This window comes from Entelurus aequoreus, linkage group LG11 (genome assembly GCF_033978785.1).
Source record: "Entelurus aequoreus isolate RoL-2023_Sb linkage group LG11, RoL_Eaeq_v1.1, whole genome shotgun sequence".
In the NCBI taxonomy this organism is placed as follows: domain Eukaryota; kingdom Metazoa; phylum Chordata; class Actinopteri; order Syngnathiformes; family Syngnathidae; genus Entelurus; species Entelurus aequoreus.
Window position 1 is genome coordinate 23,498,490 of NC_084741.1, and position 20,709 is coordinate 23,519,198.

The 20,709-nt window shown below is 39.8% G+C and overlaps 1 protein-coding gene across 3 annotated transcripts in view; it reads right to left on the reverse strand.

Moving 5' to 3' along the window:
* The window catches only part of agmo (alkylglycerol monooxygenase), a 225,284-nt gene that overhangs the window by 104,444 nt on the left and 100,131 nt on the right, over positions 1–20,709 (reverse strand). For all 3 annotated transcript variants that reach the window (XR_009827738.1, XM_062062713.1, XM_062062715.1), the window contains exons 8-9: positions 11,791–11,870; positions 10,831–10,965 (exon numbers count right to left, since the gene is read on the reverse strand). Coding sequence is in view for 2 of the 3 variants with exons in the window: in XM_062062713.1 (XP_061918697.1) it covers positions 10,831–10,965; positions 11,791–11,870 (215 nt within the window). In the remaining variant the exon portion in view is untranslated. The remainder of the gene's footprint in view (positions 1–10,830; positions 10,966–11,790; positions 11,871–20,709) is intronic.

The window sequence follows — 20,709 nt, forward strand, 5'->3', positions numbered from 1 at the left end:
TGGGTTGGCTAGATTACAATATGCGTCAGCGTCTCTAAAACAACGTGAGAGCTGAAGCTACTCGCCAAACGCGGTAGTCGCCTAGCTGGTATTAGCACGAGTGATAAACAAGAGACAACACGGAAAATGAATGTGGAGGAGAACGAAAGCGTCAGTCTGGTGATAATGCAATGAGAAAGATTTTCAACGCATCGGGGAGACAGAAATCCAAAGTGTGGAAAGTTTTTGGGTTTTATAAGAAGGAAGGGAAGCTCGACAGAAGCCATGCTATTTGTAAATTGTGTCGAGCATCGTTGACGTACACTGGCAGCACTACAAATCTCGACCAGCATGCAAAGAGGAAACACGGCCAAGAGTACGGTGAGTTAAAACCCCGTGCCAACGAGCAATCTCATTTTGAGATGTGTTATAGGTGTGTAACTTGTTTACATTGTAATGTTGCACCTTTGTTACCTACCTCTAGTGTTCAAAACACTATATGCTCAGGTTGAAATATTGAATCTTTGTTACCTACCTCTAGTGTTAAAAACTATGCTCAGGCTGAAATATTGCACTTTGTTGTTACTATTCTGTGCTACTTTTACTTCTGGAGTTCCCATCCTACAATTCAGCCAGACTTTTTTTGGTCCATGTCTAAAAATAAATACATTGACATGTGATTTTGTTGTTCTGTTTTTTTTTGCCAGTGCCATAAAGCCACAATGCTTGGGGATTTGGAGTCTTGAATATTAACCGTCAAATCGAATCGTATCGTTCGGAATCGAATCCAATCGAATCGGTCTGTAATAAAAGGATATCGTTTTTGAATTGAATCGTAACCTGTGTATCTAGATGCAAATCGAATCGTTTATCAGAAAGAGATGTGCAACCCTAATGGTTATACAGTATAATTATTAGAATTCAATATTACCAGCATGTGAAAGTTCAACTCCTACAGTACCTTGTTTACAAAACTGGTAGTCAATCAGAAATATTAAGCAGCTTAAATGAGCCAAACATGGTTAGGTGTAAAGGGAGTTTTTTGCATGTTTCCCTATAATGCCTCGCAATTAATTTTCTATGGCGGTTGGCAGTTTTTTTTTATAAGATCCACAAAGTTTAGTGAGCAGGTTGTGTTATGACATGTTTGTTGACTTTTTGTGCTGGTTGAATTTTGTTTCCTGTGCCTTGACCAGGGAAGGTTGTTTGGATATAAGTAAATGCTGTGCATGTAGTTTCTAGAAATTAGACTCGATGGTCACTAGCCTAAGTGACTCACGTTGTCCACAAGGTGGTGGCAAATAAGTACCTATCGGGCCGCTCAGATATTTAAATTTAATAGGTAAACACCCTGCTCGGCCAGATTGCTTGTTTAACTAGTGCCGTCTCGCAGGCCAAATTGAAGATGCCGGTGGGCCGCAATTGGCCCGTGTGCCGTAGTTTTACACCCCTGCTCTAAAGTCTGCTTAGGTTGTTCTATTCGCAATTCAGCCCAAACCTTTTGGAAGTGCATCTAATTGGCAGCGCCGTGAAAGAAGGCAAACTGTGGAAGTGTGCAGAACACTTTCACAAGCCTTTGACTAGTGCCAAGAAGCCAGTAGTGCGGCAACATTTCGTCTTCCTGCTACAAGGCGTAAACCAGGTGTGGCCTGAATTTTTTCTTTTCTTTAAATTGGCCAGCAGAGCATTGTAGAAATAAAATACTGCATAAAAAAAGAACAAAAAAGGTAGAATTTAGCCAAAAATGCTGAAAAGTTGATAATATCAAACAAACCTCTTTTAATGTCTTACATTTTTGTAGAGAAATATGTTTAAAATTAAACAATATTCATATAAATCTGATGTTTATTTTTACAGTATCTGTTTACTTGCCAATCCTAACACGGAGGAAATACTCGCATCAGTACCCTTGAATAAGTATATTGTGTCCTTTCTTGTGAGCGTGTAGTGTAACATAACCTACTGCTGTACACTTACTGGAAATAAACATTACATTATTTTTCTTTCCCTTTTGTCCTTTTTTGTAACCACTCAATGAATGAAGTATTATCACCAATATTTATATTAACCATAAAATATCTACTTTTCTTTTCATCTGTTGTTTTGTTTTTTCTTTATGCTCAACTTCTTTCATGTTTCTCAACCGATTCAAAACATTCAGACTATGTTATATTAATAAGATTAAACATTTTCACAAATTTCCACTTTTGCACACCAAAAATGCCTCACATTTAATAAACCAATCAAAACGTTGTATAATAAATATCAGAATATTCTGGACTTAAAGGCCTACTGAAATGATTTTTTTTTATTTAAACGGGGATAGCAGATTCATTCTGTGTGTCATACTTGATCATTTCGCGATATTGCCATATTTTTGCTGAAAGGATTTAGTATAGAACAACGACGACAAAGTTCGCAACTTTTGGTCTCTGATAAAAAAAAGCCTTGCCCCTACCGGAGGAAGGACTGCTCACATTTTCCTATTGTTTACACCGGCAGCGAGAGAGATTCGGACCGAGAAAGCGACGATTACCCCATTAATTTGAGCGAGGATGAAAGATTTGTGGATGAGGAACGTGAAAGTGAAGGACTAGCGTGCAGTGCAGAACGTATCTTTTTTCGCTCTGACCGTAACTTAGGTACAAGGGTTCATTGGATTCCACACTCTCTCCTTTTTCTATTGTGGATCACGGATTTGTATTTTAAACCACCTCGGATACTATATCCTCTTGAAAATGAGAGTCGAGAACGCGAAATGGACATTCACAGTGACTTTTATCTCCACGACAATACATCGGCGAAGCTCTTTAGCTACTGAGCTAACGTGATAGCATCGGGCTTTACTGCATATAGAAACAAAACAAATAAGTCCCTGACTGGAAGGATAGACAGAAGATCAACAATACTACCAAACTCTGGACATGTAAATACACGGTTAATGCTTTCCAGCTTGAGGAAGCTTAGCAATGCTGTTGCTAACGACGCCATTGAAGCTAACTTAGCTACGGAACCTCAACAGAGCTATGCTAAAAACATTAGCTCTGCAGCTACGCCAGCTCTCATCTGCTCATCACGACCCGTGCTCACCTGCGTTCCAGCGATCGACGGTATGACGAAGGACTTCACCCGATCACCGATGCGGTTGGCGGCCCGGAGACGGAGGAAGTCAAGGTGAGGTCGTTCGGCTAGCGCGTCTGCTAACCTCAAAGTCCTCCTGGTTGTGTTGCTGTAGTCTGTCGCTAATACACCGATCCCACCTACAACTTTCTTCTTTGCAGTCTCCATTGTTCATTAAATAAATTGCAAAAGATTCACCAACACAGATGTCCAGAATACTGGGGAATTTTGAGATGAAAACAGAGCTTTTTGTATTGGATTCAATGGGCTCCGAATACTTCCGCGTCAACCGCTGACGTCACACGCAAACGTCATCATATCGAAACATTTTCAGCCGGAAGTTTGCCGGGAAATTTAAAATTGCACTTTATAAGTTAACCCGGCCGTATTGGCATGTGTTGCAATGTTAAGATTTCATCATTGATATATAAACTGTCAGACTGCGTGGTCGGTAGTAGTGGGTTTCAGTAGGCCTTTAAAAGGTTTTCTCACCCTTTAAAAACAAGAAGTGGGCATGAAAAGTGGGCGTGAACAGACAAAGACAATTAAATAAAGTCGAAGTGAGTCGACAAGATGGAACTATCAATGTTGCACTTCAGCAAATAAATATTCATTCACATTGTTCATACTCTTACTGTCTAAATCAGTCGTTCTCAAACTTTTTTAACAAATTACCACCTCAAAAAACATATGGCTCTCCAAGTACCACCGTAATGGCCAACATTGTAATACAGCAGCGTAGTAGGCCTAAGTATTCATTAAAAACAAGGCAAAGGTTTTATTTAACAATATATATAACATATTAGTGCTGTCCTGATGCCAATATTTTGGTACCAGTACAAAAATTATTTAGATACGTTTCTGTACTTCGATACTTTCTAAATAAAGGGGAACACAAAAATTGCATTATTGGCTTTATTTTAACAAAAAATCTTACGGTATATTAAACATATGTTTCTTATTGAAAGTTTGTCCTTAAATAAAATAGTGAACATACAAGACAACTTGTCTTTTATTAGTACGTAAGTAAACAAAGGCTCCTAATTTAGTCTGCTGACATATGCAGTAACATATTGTGTCATTTTCCATTCTATTATTTTGTCAAAATTATTAAGGACAAGTGGTAGAAAATGAATCATTAATCTATTTGTTCATTTACTGTTAATATCTGCTTACTTTCTCTTTTAAAATGTTCTATCTATACTTCTGTTACAATGTCATAATCATTAATTCTTCTGTTTGGATGCTTTACATTAGTTTTCCGAAAAATTTAAGCAAACGACAAGTCGCTCAGAGTCACCTTTGAGTTTCTGCTCGGATTAAAATGACCTCATTAGGTCATCTGGACTTTTTTACTGGAAGACGTGAGTCCATATTTAAGAATTTGTTGAGTCATCAGTACCCTTTCTGTGCATGGGATGATGAATAGTTAGCAAACAGTCATTGGGGATTAAAATAACCTGACCAATCTCAAGCGCTGGTCTCACTCAGGGGGGGGTTTCCCAAAGGCAGCAGCTGCAGGTACAACGGCTCAGCATTCGACGGCCGTCGTCTACAAGACGCCTTTCATGAGGTTTTATTTCCAGCAGGGCTCGCCGCGTGTTTGGAACCGCCCCGCTGGCTTTAAGGGGCTAGTTTCGTCAATAAAAAAAATGGGGGGGGGGGACATTCGGCGAGGGATGTTTTTTTTTTTTTCTAAAGTGTCACGCATGAGGGAACCAAATATGTGCCGCCATCAACGTTATTTCAAAGCCTTCGAGTCGTTCCACTGGAGCCTCTCCGCACAGGCGCACGTGCACGTTTCCACTCGGTTGCGTGCGGTTTTGCATGCCAGAGAAGTCCTTTTAAAGTCGGTGAAATGAACTTATTGTGCTGCAGCTACAAAAGGCTTTGCAGTTTTTATTTGATGTGGTATTAATAATCCCCTAAAACTCAGTCAGGGAATCCTACCAAGAATTCAGTCAGGTGATTACATCATCCTTTAGGAGTTTAAACATGCATTGATTTCCGTACGCCGCACTTTTCTGATAAATTTGGTTTTGGACAAACATTTTTCCAAGATTTTGCCTCATATTTGTATATTGTCTTGATTATTGTATGACCAAAACTAGCCTGTTACGATTCTGGCTCCTCTTTTTGTTTCCGTTTCCCAACAACTTTCGATTTAGATTCTTTTATTATTTATTTATTTATATCTGCACCTTATTGCTCTTTTATCCTGCACTTCAACGAGCTAATGCAACGGAATTCCGTTCTTATCTGTACTGTAAAGTTCAAATTTGAATGACAATAAAAAGGAAGTCTAAGTCTAAGTTTTAAAGGGGAACTGCACTTTTTTTGGAATTCTGCCTATGACTCACTATCCCTATAAAAGACCAAAACACATATGCTTTTCTTTTTTTTATGCATTCTAACTCATACAATACGGCAAATAACAATGAAGCCGATGACCCATAAAACCCTCTAAAGACATCCAAAAACCGGCAACAATACTCCATTTACATCTCGTGACTTGAGTATTAAGCAAGTATTAGGGATATTGTTATTATAAGCGCTAACGCAGGCAAACTATTTTCAGCGGCACCGTGATCACAGGGCGCTAACTAGCTTATGCTGCTTCTGACAAACTGAGCTAGTGAAAGTCTCACCTGGAAAGTAGAAGGATGTGGACATAAACTGAGATGTTGGTCAACTTTTGACAACATAAAAATGTTTGCGGCACCTTTTTTTATTTAACCCTTCGTGAGGATTACGATTAATTCTTCATCTAAACGGAAAGATGTGAATATCCCATCAGTCGGCATTCCAGTGAGAGCAGACATTGTACAGTAAGTGGTTGTTTTATTATGTTCGTAGTTTGTATTTCTTGTTTAGCACTTAGCAATATTGTTACATGATGCTTAGTGTTTCACTAAAGCTTCATCTGTTTAGCACACAGCTTCTAAAACTTGTAGCTCATCCTCCTTATACTCAGGCTCAAATGTATAAGTTTCTGCACCATAATTTGTCCCAAAGTAGTGTTGTCTCTCATTAAGCCTATAATGAGTGATAGTGAACGTTGTGATGAATTTGTTAAAACTATGTTCAAAATTAGCAAAATACATAAATATTACATGTTATGAATGTGCCTGTTACTACATTACATATATACTTACAGTGTGTATATGAAACGATGATGGAGGCTTTTGGATGTTTTTAAGAGTGCTTTATTTTCGGAATAGAGCAATTCCATTAGCTCAATTGGTAGCTGACTTTTGCTAGCGTTTATTTACGAGTTAGAATGCATTACAAAAGAAAAACATATGGGGGCTTGTCTTACAAAAGGATTATATCCATCCATCCATCCATCCATCCATCTTCTTACGCTTATCCGAGGTCGGGTCGTGGGGGCAGCAGCCTAAGCAGGGAAGCCCAGACTTCCCTCTCCCCAGCCACTTCGTCCAGCTCTTCCCGGGGGATCCCGAGGCGTTCCCAGGCGAGCCGGGAGACATAGTCTTCCCAACGTGTCCTGGGTCTTCCCCGTGGCCTCCTACCGGTCGGACGTGCCCTAAACACCTCCCTAGGGAGGCGTTCGGGTGGCATCCTGACCAGATGCCCGAACCACCTCATCTGGCTCCTCTCGATGTGGAGGAGCAGCAGCTTTACTTTGAGTTCTCCCCGGATGACAGAGCTTCTCACCCTATCTCTAAGGGAGAGCCCCGCCACCCTGCGGAGGAAACTCATTTCGGCCACTTGTACCCGTGATCTTGTCCTTTCGGTCATAACCCAAAGCTCATGACCATAGGTGAGGATGGGAACGTAGATTGACCGGTAAATTGAGAGCTTTGCCTTACGGCTCAGCTCCTTCTTCACCACAACGGATCGATACAGCGCCCGCATTACTGAAGACGCCGCACCGATCCGTCTGTCGATCTCACAATCCACTTTTCCCTCAGTCGCGAACAAGACTCAGAGGTACTTGAACTCCTCCACTTGGGGCAAGATCTCCTCCCCAACCCGGAGATGGCACTCCACCCTTTTCCGGGCGAGAACCATGGACTCGGACTTGGAGGTGCTGATTCTCATCCCAGTCGCTTCACACTCGGCTGCGAACCCGTACAGCGAGAGCTGAAGATCCTGGCCAGATGAAGCCATCAGGACCACATCATCTGCAAAAGGCAGAGACCTAATCCTGCAGCCACCAAACCGGATCCCCTCAACGCCTTGACTGCGCCTATTAATTCTGTCCATAAAATTTATGAACAGAATCGGTGACAAAGGGCAGCCTTGGCGGAGTCCAACCCTCACTGGAAACGACTTACTGCCGGCAATGCGATTATATCATTCAAAAAAAAAAAAGTGCATTTTCCCTTTAAGAAGCAGGGTCAAAAATGTACTAGTGATTTCTCACAGGGCTAATATTAAACATATACTGTGACTATCAACCCTCTGAACTTGAATATAAATGTTATGAAATGTAATTCCACAGGGGTACACTGCCTGAAAAGTTTTACTTAATTTATGAAAACCAAAACATTTTTACAAATATGTTGTTAGAAAAAGGGATGGTACAATCAGAGTTTTCTGTTGCCAATACAGTTTAGTTTTCACCCTCAAAGTCATTATTCTGTGTCCAAGGAATCATTTCCTCAATGTGTAAACATTAACAAAAACAACCATAAAAATGTGGGCACAATAAAATATTGATTTAATCACTCTAGTATCCATCATTTACTGAAACTACCCTTGGTATCAAAACTACCGATATACGGATCGACCATGTTTGCATGCCTGGCAGTGGTCGCTAAACCGCAACAAAGCAGCTCAACAGTTATATTATCCTCTTTTAGACTCTTACTAATCTACTTGTTAATATCTTCTTACTTTCTACTGTTACACACTTCCATCTACACGTTTTAAACTTAACAAAGCACTTATTTATTCTGTTGCTTCAAGCTAGTTGAGCAGCTAGCTTAGCTATTAACTTGCCTGACCATTTCCATTACACCATAAAGGAGGACAATATGCGGCATATCAGTAAATTGGTGTACATAGGACTCTGGTATACTCTTATTTATAGTACAATTTTGAGTGGTTTAAAGATTATGTTTGTGTGGCTGAATAGGAAAAAATATTAAAGTCAAGTGTTTGTTAACAGTATTTGTATTTATTCAGTACATTGTGGTGTTCAAAAAGTGACCACTGAGATGAATCTTTACAAGTGCAGAGTGCCACAAAGCATAACATGTGTGGACTTAAATGTAAACAACAATTAACAGGTAACATATAGGCGAGGGCGGACCTACGTCACTTCCGCCTACCAATCCCCTAGCAACCGGTCGCCATATTGAATTCGTTGAAAACAAACCAGCTCACAGCGAACACAGCATTGACAGAAAAAGCATTTAACGAGGTTTCACGGCATTTTAAACTGTTCTAAATGGCGTATGATTATGTAAACAGTCTTTCCAGTGAGGCTAGGTTAAGATACAAGTTGATTAAATGGCAACATGAAAATTATAGGGTTTATTGGTTTTTAAAAACCCAACTGTTAAGTGCAAATTTAAACGAAACCGGTTTTCGAAAATAGCCTATACAGGCTATAGACTATATAGTATATACCGCATGTTATTTTTGTACAACAACAACTTCAGCTGTCGAACGTTATAAGGTACAAATTCAACAAGTACAACATTAGCACGGACGGTATAGCCAAGTTGTGGTTAAGAAGGTGGATTTTTGTTCCTTATATTTACCAGAAACGAAGTGATCCGAACACACGACCCGGGACTTTGGGGGACTCCAGTGAGAACCGTCCTCGTTTTCCCGGTGTAAAGCTGCGAGCCATTTCTCTCGTCTCTGTGGGCTTTTATCACGCTTTGGCAGAACAAAATACGACCTTTGTTTTCCCTGTTTCCAGTTGTTTTCAACGGCAGTCTGGTTGCTACGGCTCGAAGAACCCGTATGTAGCTCAGTTGCCCGGATGTCGGCCCTTACCTATATAATTTTTAAAAAATGTGAGCGACATCAGACGTGCACACTGTGGCCACACCAGCGTCACACCTGTCCCAAACTTGACATCATAACAATTTAAATGTTTTATTAAAATAATGTTCTGATGTAAGTGATTTTGCCCTCTTACAATGACAATAACAAAAAAACATTTTTTTCATGACCTATGTGCTAGTATTATTATAGTAGCTGCGGGTCCTGCCTTTAAAAGAAATGTTACCCCTTTCAGAGATTACATTTAGTTCCTGTAACTTTCTGTCTGTAAAATACATATTTTTATTAGCATTTATGAAATCTAGTGACAATATTTCATGAATAATATCCTTAGATTAACATTCTTAATAAATGGCAGTAAAATAAGCACACATCTGATTGAGGAGTCAGTGTTATAACCTGGCATTTACACATTGTGTGGCGTTGGGGTAGTCCGACTTTTTGTGTGGCCATAAACGCAGCACTGGCTAAGTGCCATGAGTGCGTGTGTTGGTGCAGGTGAGCGAGCGAGCGGCTTCTGTTGAAACGACGGATGACAACGTTGGTTTAAGCCTGGTTTGTATGGCAGAAAATTACCAGTTTTTATAGATAAAAGTTTTTTTTACTCATGTTTTTGGTGTGGTTACAAACAGTTTTGCTCAATAAAGTGATTGATGGAATTCCTGTCCGTAAAGTGTCTCGACAGACGATAATTGAACTGTGTTGACAAAGATTGTTTTATTCATTGGGGCCACTCTTGTTGTCACCTGTCACTCACAGAGTTGCATTGCAAAATCATACAGAATAAATTGTAATGTGTTTATTTTGTTTAAAGTTCAGATGGGATTTTTGATTTCCTGCGCGGCCATAATTTGCAGTGCGCTGATGACGCGTGAGCGGTGCGCCATTGCGCATGCGCGCACCTTAGAGGGAACGTTGGACCCTTGTTTACCTTTTTAACCAATGATAAGCAGATTTGTATCCGACACTGCTCTTAGCCAATCATTTGATATGTTACTGCGTTGGGGGGCATTTTTTTACGGTCTATGATTGGCTATTGCGCTGCAGCCCAGCAAAGATAAAAAAAACTCCGCTCTTCAAGCCTAATGCCTCAAAAAGGAGGACAAATACGTGTCCGGCTTGATGCTGCGCCGGACGCCGGACAGGGCATTAAAAATCCGGACTGTCCGGCCTGAATCCGGACACCTGGTCACCCTATCCTGCTTGCTCTTCCTCCGTGTGTAACATGCTCACTTTTGTGAAAACAATACGATTATAATAATAATAAAAAAATAACTGTAGTTTATTTGCCGCAACTGAGGAATATTGACTTTGGGGAGGGGCACCACATGGTCTATGGTGATACGGTTAGCTGCTATATGCCCGTGTGGCAGTTACTCCTGTCGATTGGTGAACAGAGCATTGGAAATAGGAATCAGCGTTAAAAAATTTGGACAGCCGGTTCCCATCAACGCCCAATGCTAGATGCCAAATCCTAGTTGCGAGCAGAGGTGGGTACTGTACATTTTAAATTATGTTAAATGTTTGTTTATACATTTCATTATCATTTGTATGCATTTCACATTTTTTTCTGCATGTAAACTATAATTATTCTCCATTCTCCGAATCATCAATTGGATTTGCATTCTTTCCTCTAGAATAAATTATTTCAGTTTTCATACGATTCAGCCTTTGTCGAACCTTTTTCAGGTGAAATACGAATAAAAGAGAAGGTATCACAGTAAAACAAAGATGGGTCCCACCCACCTTCGGGACTAGCTCGTGGTCGCCCAACCTGGGTTTACCGGGCAGCCAGCTCGGACCGTTGACAAACGTCAACACTTTGTTTTTCATGCTGGTGTAGGTGCTGGCCCGTCTCCACAAAGACAAATAGTAATGGAACTGAAACAGGAAGGAAAGAAACTTCAAATGCAGATGGTGTGGTGAGTAATAGAGTAGAGAAATAAAACAAACAGCAATCAAAGAAAGCGGCTGCCCAGCAGGCACAGGAACATTGATACAACGTTGATTATACATACATGTTTTTTTCAAAACCGACTTCTAAACAACGTGGCAAAATGTTGTCTCAATTTGTAAATCGAGACAACGTTTATGCCCAACGTTGGATCCACGTTGTTGGTTGGGAAATGACCAAATTTCAATGGTTAAATCAACATCTCAAGCTGACATTGAATGAACGTTGTCAAAAAGCATGTTGTTTCAACATTGTATTTTTGTTGTACAATATTGGTTGGAAAATTACCAAATTGCAATGGTTAAATCAACATCACAAGCTGACATTGAATGAACGTTGTCAAAAAGCATGTTGCTTCAACATTGTATTTTTGTTGTACAATATTGGTTTGAAAATGACCAAAATTTCAATGGTCAAATCAACGTCACAACCTGACATTGAATAAAGGTTTCAAAACGCATGTTGTTTCAACGTTGTATTTGTGATGTAAAATATTGGTTGGAAAATGACCAAATTTCAATGGTTCACAGCATCAAAAGCCAACATTCTATAATTGTCGTCAAAAAACATGTTGTTCCAACGTTAGGTTTGAGTTGTTCAACGTCAGGACCTAATTCAACAAGTTCTCAATGTTGTTTCAATGTCTTGCGCCTGCTGGGTGAAGATTTAATGCGATACAAAACCCATGAGCCCATGCTTCATCTACAGGACGTGTTTTTATGGATGGATGTGCGAAAGAGAGAGAGACTCACCTGACTTGTGATTATTTCAAACGTGTTGACAGGGAAGACCAAGCCGTACATCACTTTGTCCTCCTCTGCAGCAAAGGTGCCTGAGGGTTTTTTTTTTAAAATACTTTAAAATATTATTTTGTCTTTCACTTGTATGCCACACTAATGTTTTTATATAATGCTTAGCACTAGCCTGGTTAACGCACTATAGTCGCGTTACTTCTTAAAATAACGTGGCAAATTATTTAATTGCTCATTAATGAAGGTTTTTTTTCTTACTCGCCAAAAAAGCAGATTCTGATTATATTCTTTTAAAATGTTACTCAAAAGCAGAACTGAGCCTCACCAGGGAGGGCAGCAAAGTAATTAGATACAAACTGCAGGCCTATAAAAATTGTTAGACATCTGTCGATCCAAAGAAAGTACTCAAGATAGGTAGCAAATTTGGTACTTTAAAAGGTACTGACCGAATTCCTTCTGCACCAACTGGTACCGATTCACTTAAAATCAAACTGTACCATTTTCTATATGTTTGTTTCAGGTCTGTTTGCAGACCTGACCTGGCACCTGCTCGAGCACTTGGCGAGCAAACAGGCGTATTCATAGCAAGCTGCCTCTTCGTAAGGTTACCATATTTCATGTCAACAAAGCAAGCATATTTTTCGGACCATAGGGCGCACCGGATTTTAAGGCGCACTGCCAATGAGCGAAACTATTCAGGTTTGTTTTCATACAAAAGGCGCACTGGATTATAAGGCGCACTAAAGGGGTGATACTGTTTACGATTTTTTTCTACATTTAAAACACTTCCATGTGTTCTACAATCTACATAACATGTAATGGTGGTTCTTTGGTCAAAATGTTGCATAGATGATGTTTTACAGACCTTTTTCGAGCCACTTTCTGACCGTCTCTTCAGGAGGCGCCATTTTGTGGGCGGGTCTTATTTACGTGCCTCGGCTTTGACAGAGTGTTCTCTCCGTCATCTTTGTTGTAGATTTTAGCGCTTTCATACTGACAGATATACGTTAGAACTGTACCATACTTGCCAACCTTGAGACCTCCAATATTGGGAGGTGGGGGCTTGGTCGGGTGTGGGGGCGGGGGGCGTGGTTGGGGACGTGGTTATTTACAGCTAGAATTCACCAACTTGAGTATTTCATACACATATATATATATATATATATATATATATATATATATATATATATATATATATATATATATATATATATATATATATATATATATATATATATATATATATATATATATATATATATATATATATATATATATATATATATATATATATATGTATGAAATACTTGACTTTCAGTGAATTCTAGCTATATATATATATTTATTTTTTTATTTTATTTACATAGAAAAAATAAATAAATACTTGAATTTCAGTGTTCCAGTGGCTATCCATTAGATGGCAGTATTGTCCTGTTTAACTTCTCCGTTCATGATGAGTATATCATTCCGGCCGCCATGTCTGTAATTTCCTCGTTCTTCTGCTTCGTCTCCTTGTTGTGTGCGCAGTTGTGCACTCTATAAAAGCCCTAGATGTTATGACGTCTTTGGGCAGGCAAGCTGTTTATTTTGTGGGAAAGCGGACGTGAGAATAGGCTGTCCCCACTCAGTCTCAGGTCCGCATTGAGCTGGAGGGGGCGTGGCCTCCAGCTCCGGCTGAATACCGGGAGTTTGTCGGGAGAAAATCTCTGCCGGGAGGTTGTCGGGAGAGGCGCTGAATATCGGGATTCTCCCGCTAAAAACGGGAGGGTTGGCAAGTATGACTGTACGCTACTTTATATTAGAAATGGCAAAAGCGGAGGATGAATGCCCCACAACAAGAGGACAGCGAAAAAGAAAGATCCTATTGACTACGGCGCAAACTACAATGGCCCGATGCGCGCACAGTTTCGGGACTTATGCAGATCCCAAATACACATCAGCAGGTACCAATAGGTAAGAAACGTTTTTGCATAATGTTGTGAAACAAAACACCTAATATGTCTCCTAATAGTTGTCATTTTGGTCTCCTTATACACACCAAACTAAGGCGCACCGGGTTATAAGGCGCACTGTTGATTCTTGACAAAATGAAAAGATTTTAAGTGCGCTTTATAGTCCGAAAAATACGGTAATAAAAAGAGTTTAAAAGTAAGGCTCCACTTTTCCAAATTTACATTGCATATACCATATACATGCTACTGATTAACATCAGCGATTTTACATGGCAATTTTAACACCTCCAAATTTGGTAATGAAACCCACAACTAAGATGCACGTTACAATCAAACAGCTGGAATATACAGTACTTACAGTATAAACACTTTGTAGGACTCAACAAAAGAAAAGACTGGTACATTCAACTCAGTGTTGCCAACTCCTCAGTATGGAAAGTAGATGTTGGCTGTCCTAAAAGACATAATCGCCTCATTTGCATAATTGATTGCTATGGTCACTGTATAAAAAAGGAATGACGTCCTGGGGGAGATAAAAAAGTGACCTAAAGTGTGTTTTAATTATGATTTAATCTGAAAATAAAGGTTATTTTAGTCATGTTGGGATTTTTTTTTTCTACATTTATAACACTACCTTGTGGTCTACAAACCATTTAATGGTGGTTCTTTGGTCAAAATGTTGCATCGATTATGTTTAACCGACCATCTTCAAGCCGCTTCCTGACTTTCTGCCATTTTGTGGGCGGTCATATTTAAATGCCTCTACTTCGACAGAGTCTTCTCCCCGTCAGCCATGTTGTAGTTTTTAGCGCTTCCATATCGAGTCTACTGACAGATATAAGTTTGAACTATACACTGTACACTTGTATGAGAAATGGCAACAGGGGAGGATGCATGTGCATGTAGGATAGAGAACAAGAAGGAATTTATTGATTACAACGTCGGACTACAATGGTGGACTCGCGCAAAGCTTTCTGGGTAAACCTCTACTGTTTATGGAGATATCCGTTGACGTCACCAATTGGAAAAACGCCACCAATGGGGCAAAATCTAAACGAAGGAAGGCAAGATTGTTTTATAAATCTCTCCGCCACGCCTCCACGGCTTGATTTCTAATTTTCGGGACTTACGCAGATCCCAAATACACAAAAACAGGTACCAATAGGTAAGAAAAGTTGGTTTTGTATAACAGGTCCACTTTGAATTTAAATACATGTGGTTGCTCTTTGTTAGAGTTTATTACCGAATCTATTGACCGGCTCATTAACGTGAAAGACGGGATTGGGACATTGCAGTGATTTATTTTGCCTGAAATGACAGTAAAACATTTATGTCCCAATCTCACTCTGTAAACGAAGGAAAACAGCGGAGGCTTTGCACTTTTGGGTCTTCTCTCTGCTCTGACTGCAGCTGGGACTGCTGCTTTCATGTCGCCAAAACATCCAAAAAAATAGCTAGATTTGTTGCCAGGGGCTTTTTGATGGGGTAAAAAAAAGTTGCTAAGCGGAATTGAAAAGTCGCCAGATTTTGTGAGAAAGTTGGCAACACTGATTCAATTAAGGATGACTCTAAGTTTCCAATGTATTTTACACAATATATCCCGACCTCTTCTGGCTACTAGGATGTAATGACGTAACTGCGTACATACATAACACATGCACGCACATTAGCTTTGGGTGTTGTTGGCTAATGATATCAATTTGCATAGTTAGCATTAGTTGTCAAGAATGTATATTCTATCATAACAACATGTCTGTAAATTGTTTGTTGCTTCTCTTGGACTGCTTTTGTATGTGTTGACGATACAGGGCGAGTTACCGCCGTCATCACCAATCATTTTATTCGGGCCCGAAAATGCCCTTACTACACAAACTTTGTAATTGTGAGAAATATGGACAATTTTCAAACAAATGTGTGCTGTTAACCCACTATTGGTGACCTAAGCTATTTGGTGGTGTTCTTGCTATATTTTTTGCTTTAAAAATGTTACTGTGAGCAATTTGCAAACAGCCCATTTAATGACAACGACTAATTCCTGACTACAGCAACACATTTAGGACAAAGTATCTACAGTAATTAGAAGATTCATCTTGCCCAATTCGTCACAGTTTACCTGACACCTGAAACGTGACGAATTTGGGGGTGCCCTATCCAATTTAGCCGCCAGAGGGGAATAGGGTGTTGAACATCTTACAATACAATTCCAACAATGACCTCAGCATCAGTTGCTATGTAGAGTGGCGCTTTCCATAATTTTTCAGCAGACTGCATTGCAAAATCATTTACCCCCCTTCTTCCTCTCTCGCAAGATTGGGGCCATATGAATCCCTTCCTTACGGTATCCATCTACTACGTGTTAAATAAAATAAAATTTAGATTTTAACATGAAACAAATTACCATTAATTTCCACATGAACACACAAAATTACTGAAAATTGGTATCAATTCTCAGACACCATTAATTGGTACTGTATCGGTTCAAATGTGAAAGGTACCTATCCCCAAGATACGCCACAACATGTACCCACTGTCGCTCTTACTGGACTACACTGGACTTCAGTAAATACCAGTAAATTACAATGACTTTTTATTACATTATATTCATTAACTATTGGCTGCACTAAAAACAGACGATTAAGATTTGGAATAAATGTCCAGCACTATTAAGTCAATCATTTTGTGGGTTTGATTTGACTAGTCGGCAACCCGCGGCTCCGCATGCGCCTCTTTAGTGTCGCCCTAGTGGCTCCCTGGAGCTTTTTCCAAAATGTATGCAAATGCAAAAAATATGGGGTAAAAATTTTATTTTTTGTTTTAATATAGTTTTTGTAGGAGGACAAACATGACACAAACCTTCTTAAATATTAGAAAGCCCACTGTTTATATGAAACATGCTTCACTGATGAGAGTATATGGCAAGCGCCGTTTTGTCCTACTAATTTCGGCGGCTTTGAACTCACCGTAGCTGTGTGTTGTTGTTTACATGTACAACTTTCTCTGACGCTGCCAAAGAAAGACTTATGCCACTCCTCCTTTGTCTCATTTTGTCCACCAAACGTTTCATGCTGTGCATTAATGCACAAAGGTTAGCTTTGTTGATGTTATTGACTTGTGTGGAGTGCTAATCAAGAATATTTGGTCAGTGCATGACTGCAAGCTAATTAATGCTAACATGCTATTTAGGCTAGCTGTATGTGCATATTGCATCATAATGCATCATGTGTAGGTATATTTCAGCTTAACCTTTACTTATGTCCTCTGTGTATTTAATTTATATGTACATGTCTCATGACACATTATCTGTATGTAATATTGGCTGCATTTTTGATAGTTGTTTGTGTGCCATGTTGTTCCAGACCACAGCAAACGTTATCCAGCTTGGAAAGATTGTAATAAATCCATTAGAAGAAGACAGCCTGCTGTTTACTTTAACATACACATTGGTCATTCTACGCCAGTCATTTCCAGGAGTTATCGCACCCTCTGAGAAGCCTCCGTTTTACTAATGCTTTCCTATGTTGTAAAACTGTGTAGAACAAACATACAATTTCAACATTTCTGTCAACGAAGATTTTTGTCAGCCTGAGCAAGATTACTACGTTTACACTGGAGGGCAATTTTTGGGATTTTTTTTAATCAAATTTTTTTTATCTGCAAGTAAAATGGGATTTTTATCAGCCTCCAGTGTAAACGCGCACAGGCCCCATGTGGCCCCAATGCAACCCCTCGACGTCACTTGCATGCGCAGTGTGGTAAAGTGAAAACAAAGGAAGTTGACCTGGAGGAAGTCGCTACTACTACAAAATAAAATAAGTCATCACACCCTAAAAATTAGCTTTTTTTTTTACATGAAAGTAAATAAAGTAATATAATGTATAAATAGATATTCATAGTGTAATATACTTGGGAGGGTTTTAATCTTTTTATGGCTTTTAAGTAGAGGAGACACGTATATCAGCATGAATCTACAGGAGCTTTACTTGTCAACTCACATGTAAGCAAATGCGCCACAGTGTCAATTCCGGTCTTTCAACAATCGCTATTCCTTAGGAATCAAAATATATATTCATATATTGCATCCATCCATCCATCCATTTTCTACCGCTTGTCTTGTTTGGGGTGCTGCAGCCTATCTCAGCTGCATTCGGGCGGAAGGCGGGGTACACCCTGGATAAGTCGCCACCTCATCGCAGGGCCAACACAGATAGACAGACAACATTCACACTCACATTCACACACTAGGGCCAACTTAGTGTTGCCAATCAACCTATCCCCAGGTGCATGTCTTTGGAGGTGGGAGGAAGCCGGAGTACCCGGAGGGAACCCACGCAGTCACGGGGAGAACATGCACATTCCACACAGAAAGATAGCCTATTATTTGTGCACTATTGACTAGTGATGCACCGAAAATTTGGTTGTCTTAAACAGACTTTTCTCACCAAAACCGGATCTTGTGATGAAGTATCCATTTCCGCTGGCGACTGCGTCTTTCCCTGTGCACACGAATGACGTAGTTCGCCCAAAGTAGGGCTGGGCGATGTATCGAATATACTCAATATATCGCGGGTTTGTCTCTGTGCGATATAGAAAATGACTATATCGTGATATTCGAGTGTACGTTCTCACACAGTTGCTTTTAGCTGCGGGCATTACACTACATGCGTTTCTCACTCTTTCTTTTCTGTCCTTCTCACAGAGACATTAAACAAGCGCACCTTGTGCGTCACATACTGTCGCATGTGCAACGTCATACGCCCTCGCTGAGCAGAGAGGTAACAGCATGGGTAACGTTAGCTGTGGTGCTAACGGTGCGGTGCAATGGTAATACGAGAGAGAGAAGATGCGAATCTGGTAACAAATGAAGGAAGAAGAATTAATTCCCAAGAAAAACAGCAGGGGGTCCATCGTCTAGCGGTGGTTTGGCTTCAAGCAGGAATATGTTGAACAGACAACTGTAATATGTCAAGTATGCGGCAAAAGCTTTGCTACAAAAAGTAGCAGCACTGCTAATTTGTAGCTTTTGAAAAGTCACCTGCTAGAGAATGAAGAGTGCTTGAAACTCCGCATGTCAACATCTCCGGCCGGTGCCACACCCACAAAATGACCAGTCAACACCGTATGAAAAAACTAGTCAACAGCAGAAGGAGATAACGTCCGCAGGAACCTACCACATAGCGAAGGACATACACTATTTGATTTCCTATTATGCAGCTCATTTTTATTCGACAGTTATTGACATATCTTGTGTGACATCATGCACAAAAGTGCACTTTATTTGTTTTAAACTATTGTAGTGGCGTTCTGTACAAAAAGTGCACTTTAATTTAGTGTTGTTTTGATATGTCATCTTAGTGACATCATGCACAAAAGTGCACTCATAGCTTGTTTTAAAATGTCTCTGACAATCTTGCACTTTTTGTTTTGAAATGACATGAATGTTTGTGCCACTGCTTAATAACTGTTTAATAAATACAGTTTTGCTAAATTGACTTAGTTGTGTTTTCCCTCTCTGCATGAAAGTTTAAAATTAGCATATATTAATGCAGTATGAACAACAATGTTTTAATGTAGACACATAGAATCATCATACTGGTGTGATTATATGCATCAAGTGTTAATTCAAGGCTAAGGCAAAATATCGAGATATATATCGTGTATCGTGACATGGCCTAAAAATATCGAGATATTAATAAAAGGCCATATCGCCCAGCCCTAGCCCAAAGCTGACGAAAAAGTCACATACGGGTTGCATTCAGGTCGCATTGCGTTTAGACTGAAGTTACATTTGAAAAGATAAGATTCCAACCGGATTTGGACTACCTGCTGATGTGGCCTGAATCTGATGATCAGGGGCCGTACTTATCAAGCTTCTTAGAGTGCCATTTTACACTTAAGTCCTGAGAATTTGCGAAATTTAGTCCTACTCTCAAACTTAAGAATAAAAGCTTTTTATCAACATTCTTAAGTCTAAGAATCACTCCTACTCTCCACGATATTTAAGAGACCTTCAGAGGTGTCTTAAGTGGTTAGGAGTTGCCAGCAGGGGATGGCACTGAGGCGAGAGAGACGTGCGCGAACATTCAGGGAGCGGAACGATGTCCTGGATTTGTTTGATGACGAGCAGCTGATCAAACGGTATCGTTTAGACAGAGCGGGTATTATTTTTGTCACAGATTTAATACTTTTCGATTCCATGTTGATTTCTGCATGTGGCTGCAGTGGGCTAGTACATATAGAGCCACCCACACCAGTTTCAAATTAGTTGCCTAATTAATGAATTGGAAAGAAAATGTTATGACAGTAGCATATGTGTGTGGCCGTGAGGTGAGTGACGTCAGTGAGTGTGTGGGCGAGAGAAGAGAAGAGAGGGAGCGGTAGCGTGAGTGCCGGCGGGGACTAGTTTGTTTTGTATTATTTTGTAGTTTATTGTCAAAATATACACTCCCATTGTCCAATTAAATATTTCCAAGATATTTCTTTATTCTTAGACAACGGATTCCCTTCCGTGATTGGTCATTTCTATGGACACAGAAATGACGTCACCTAAAATTCCATTTACGGCACATAGTAATGTCGTAATTCAGCTTTGAGTGTGACACTTAAGATTCAGTCCTACACTTCGCTGAAATTTTGAGTAAGACGCTTGATAACTAACTTTTTTCTTAAGTCAACTCTTAGCAGACTTCTTAGGAGTAATTCTGAGAAGCTTAATAAGTACGGCCCCAGATTTGAAGCACTTTCGAGCGTTTAGACTGGCAAAAAAAAAAATCAGATCTATGTCACTTAAGTGCAAAATAAAGCTAATATAGACATTTACATCAAGTGTTGCCTTCATTATAACACTTATATAAGGCGTAAATTTTTTTGCGGCTACAGTTTTTTGTATTTTTGGTCCAATATAGCTCTTTCAGCATTTTGGGTTACTTACCCCTGGACTCAAGTCTTGTTGTTGACTAAATTAATCCAT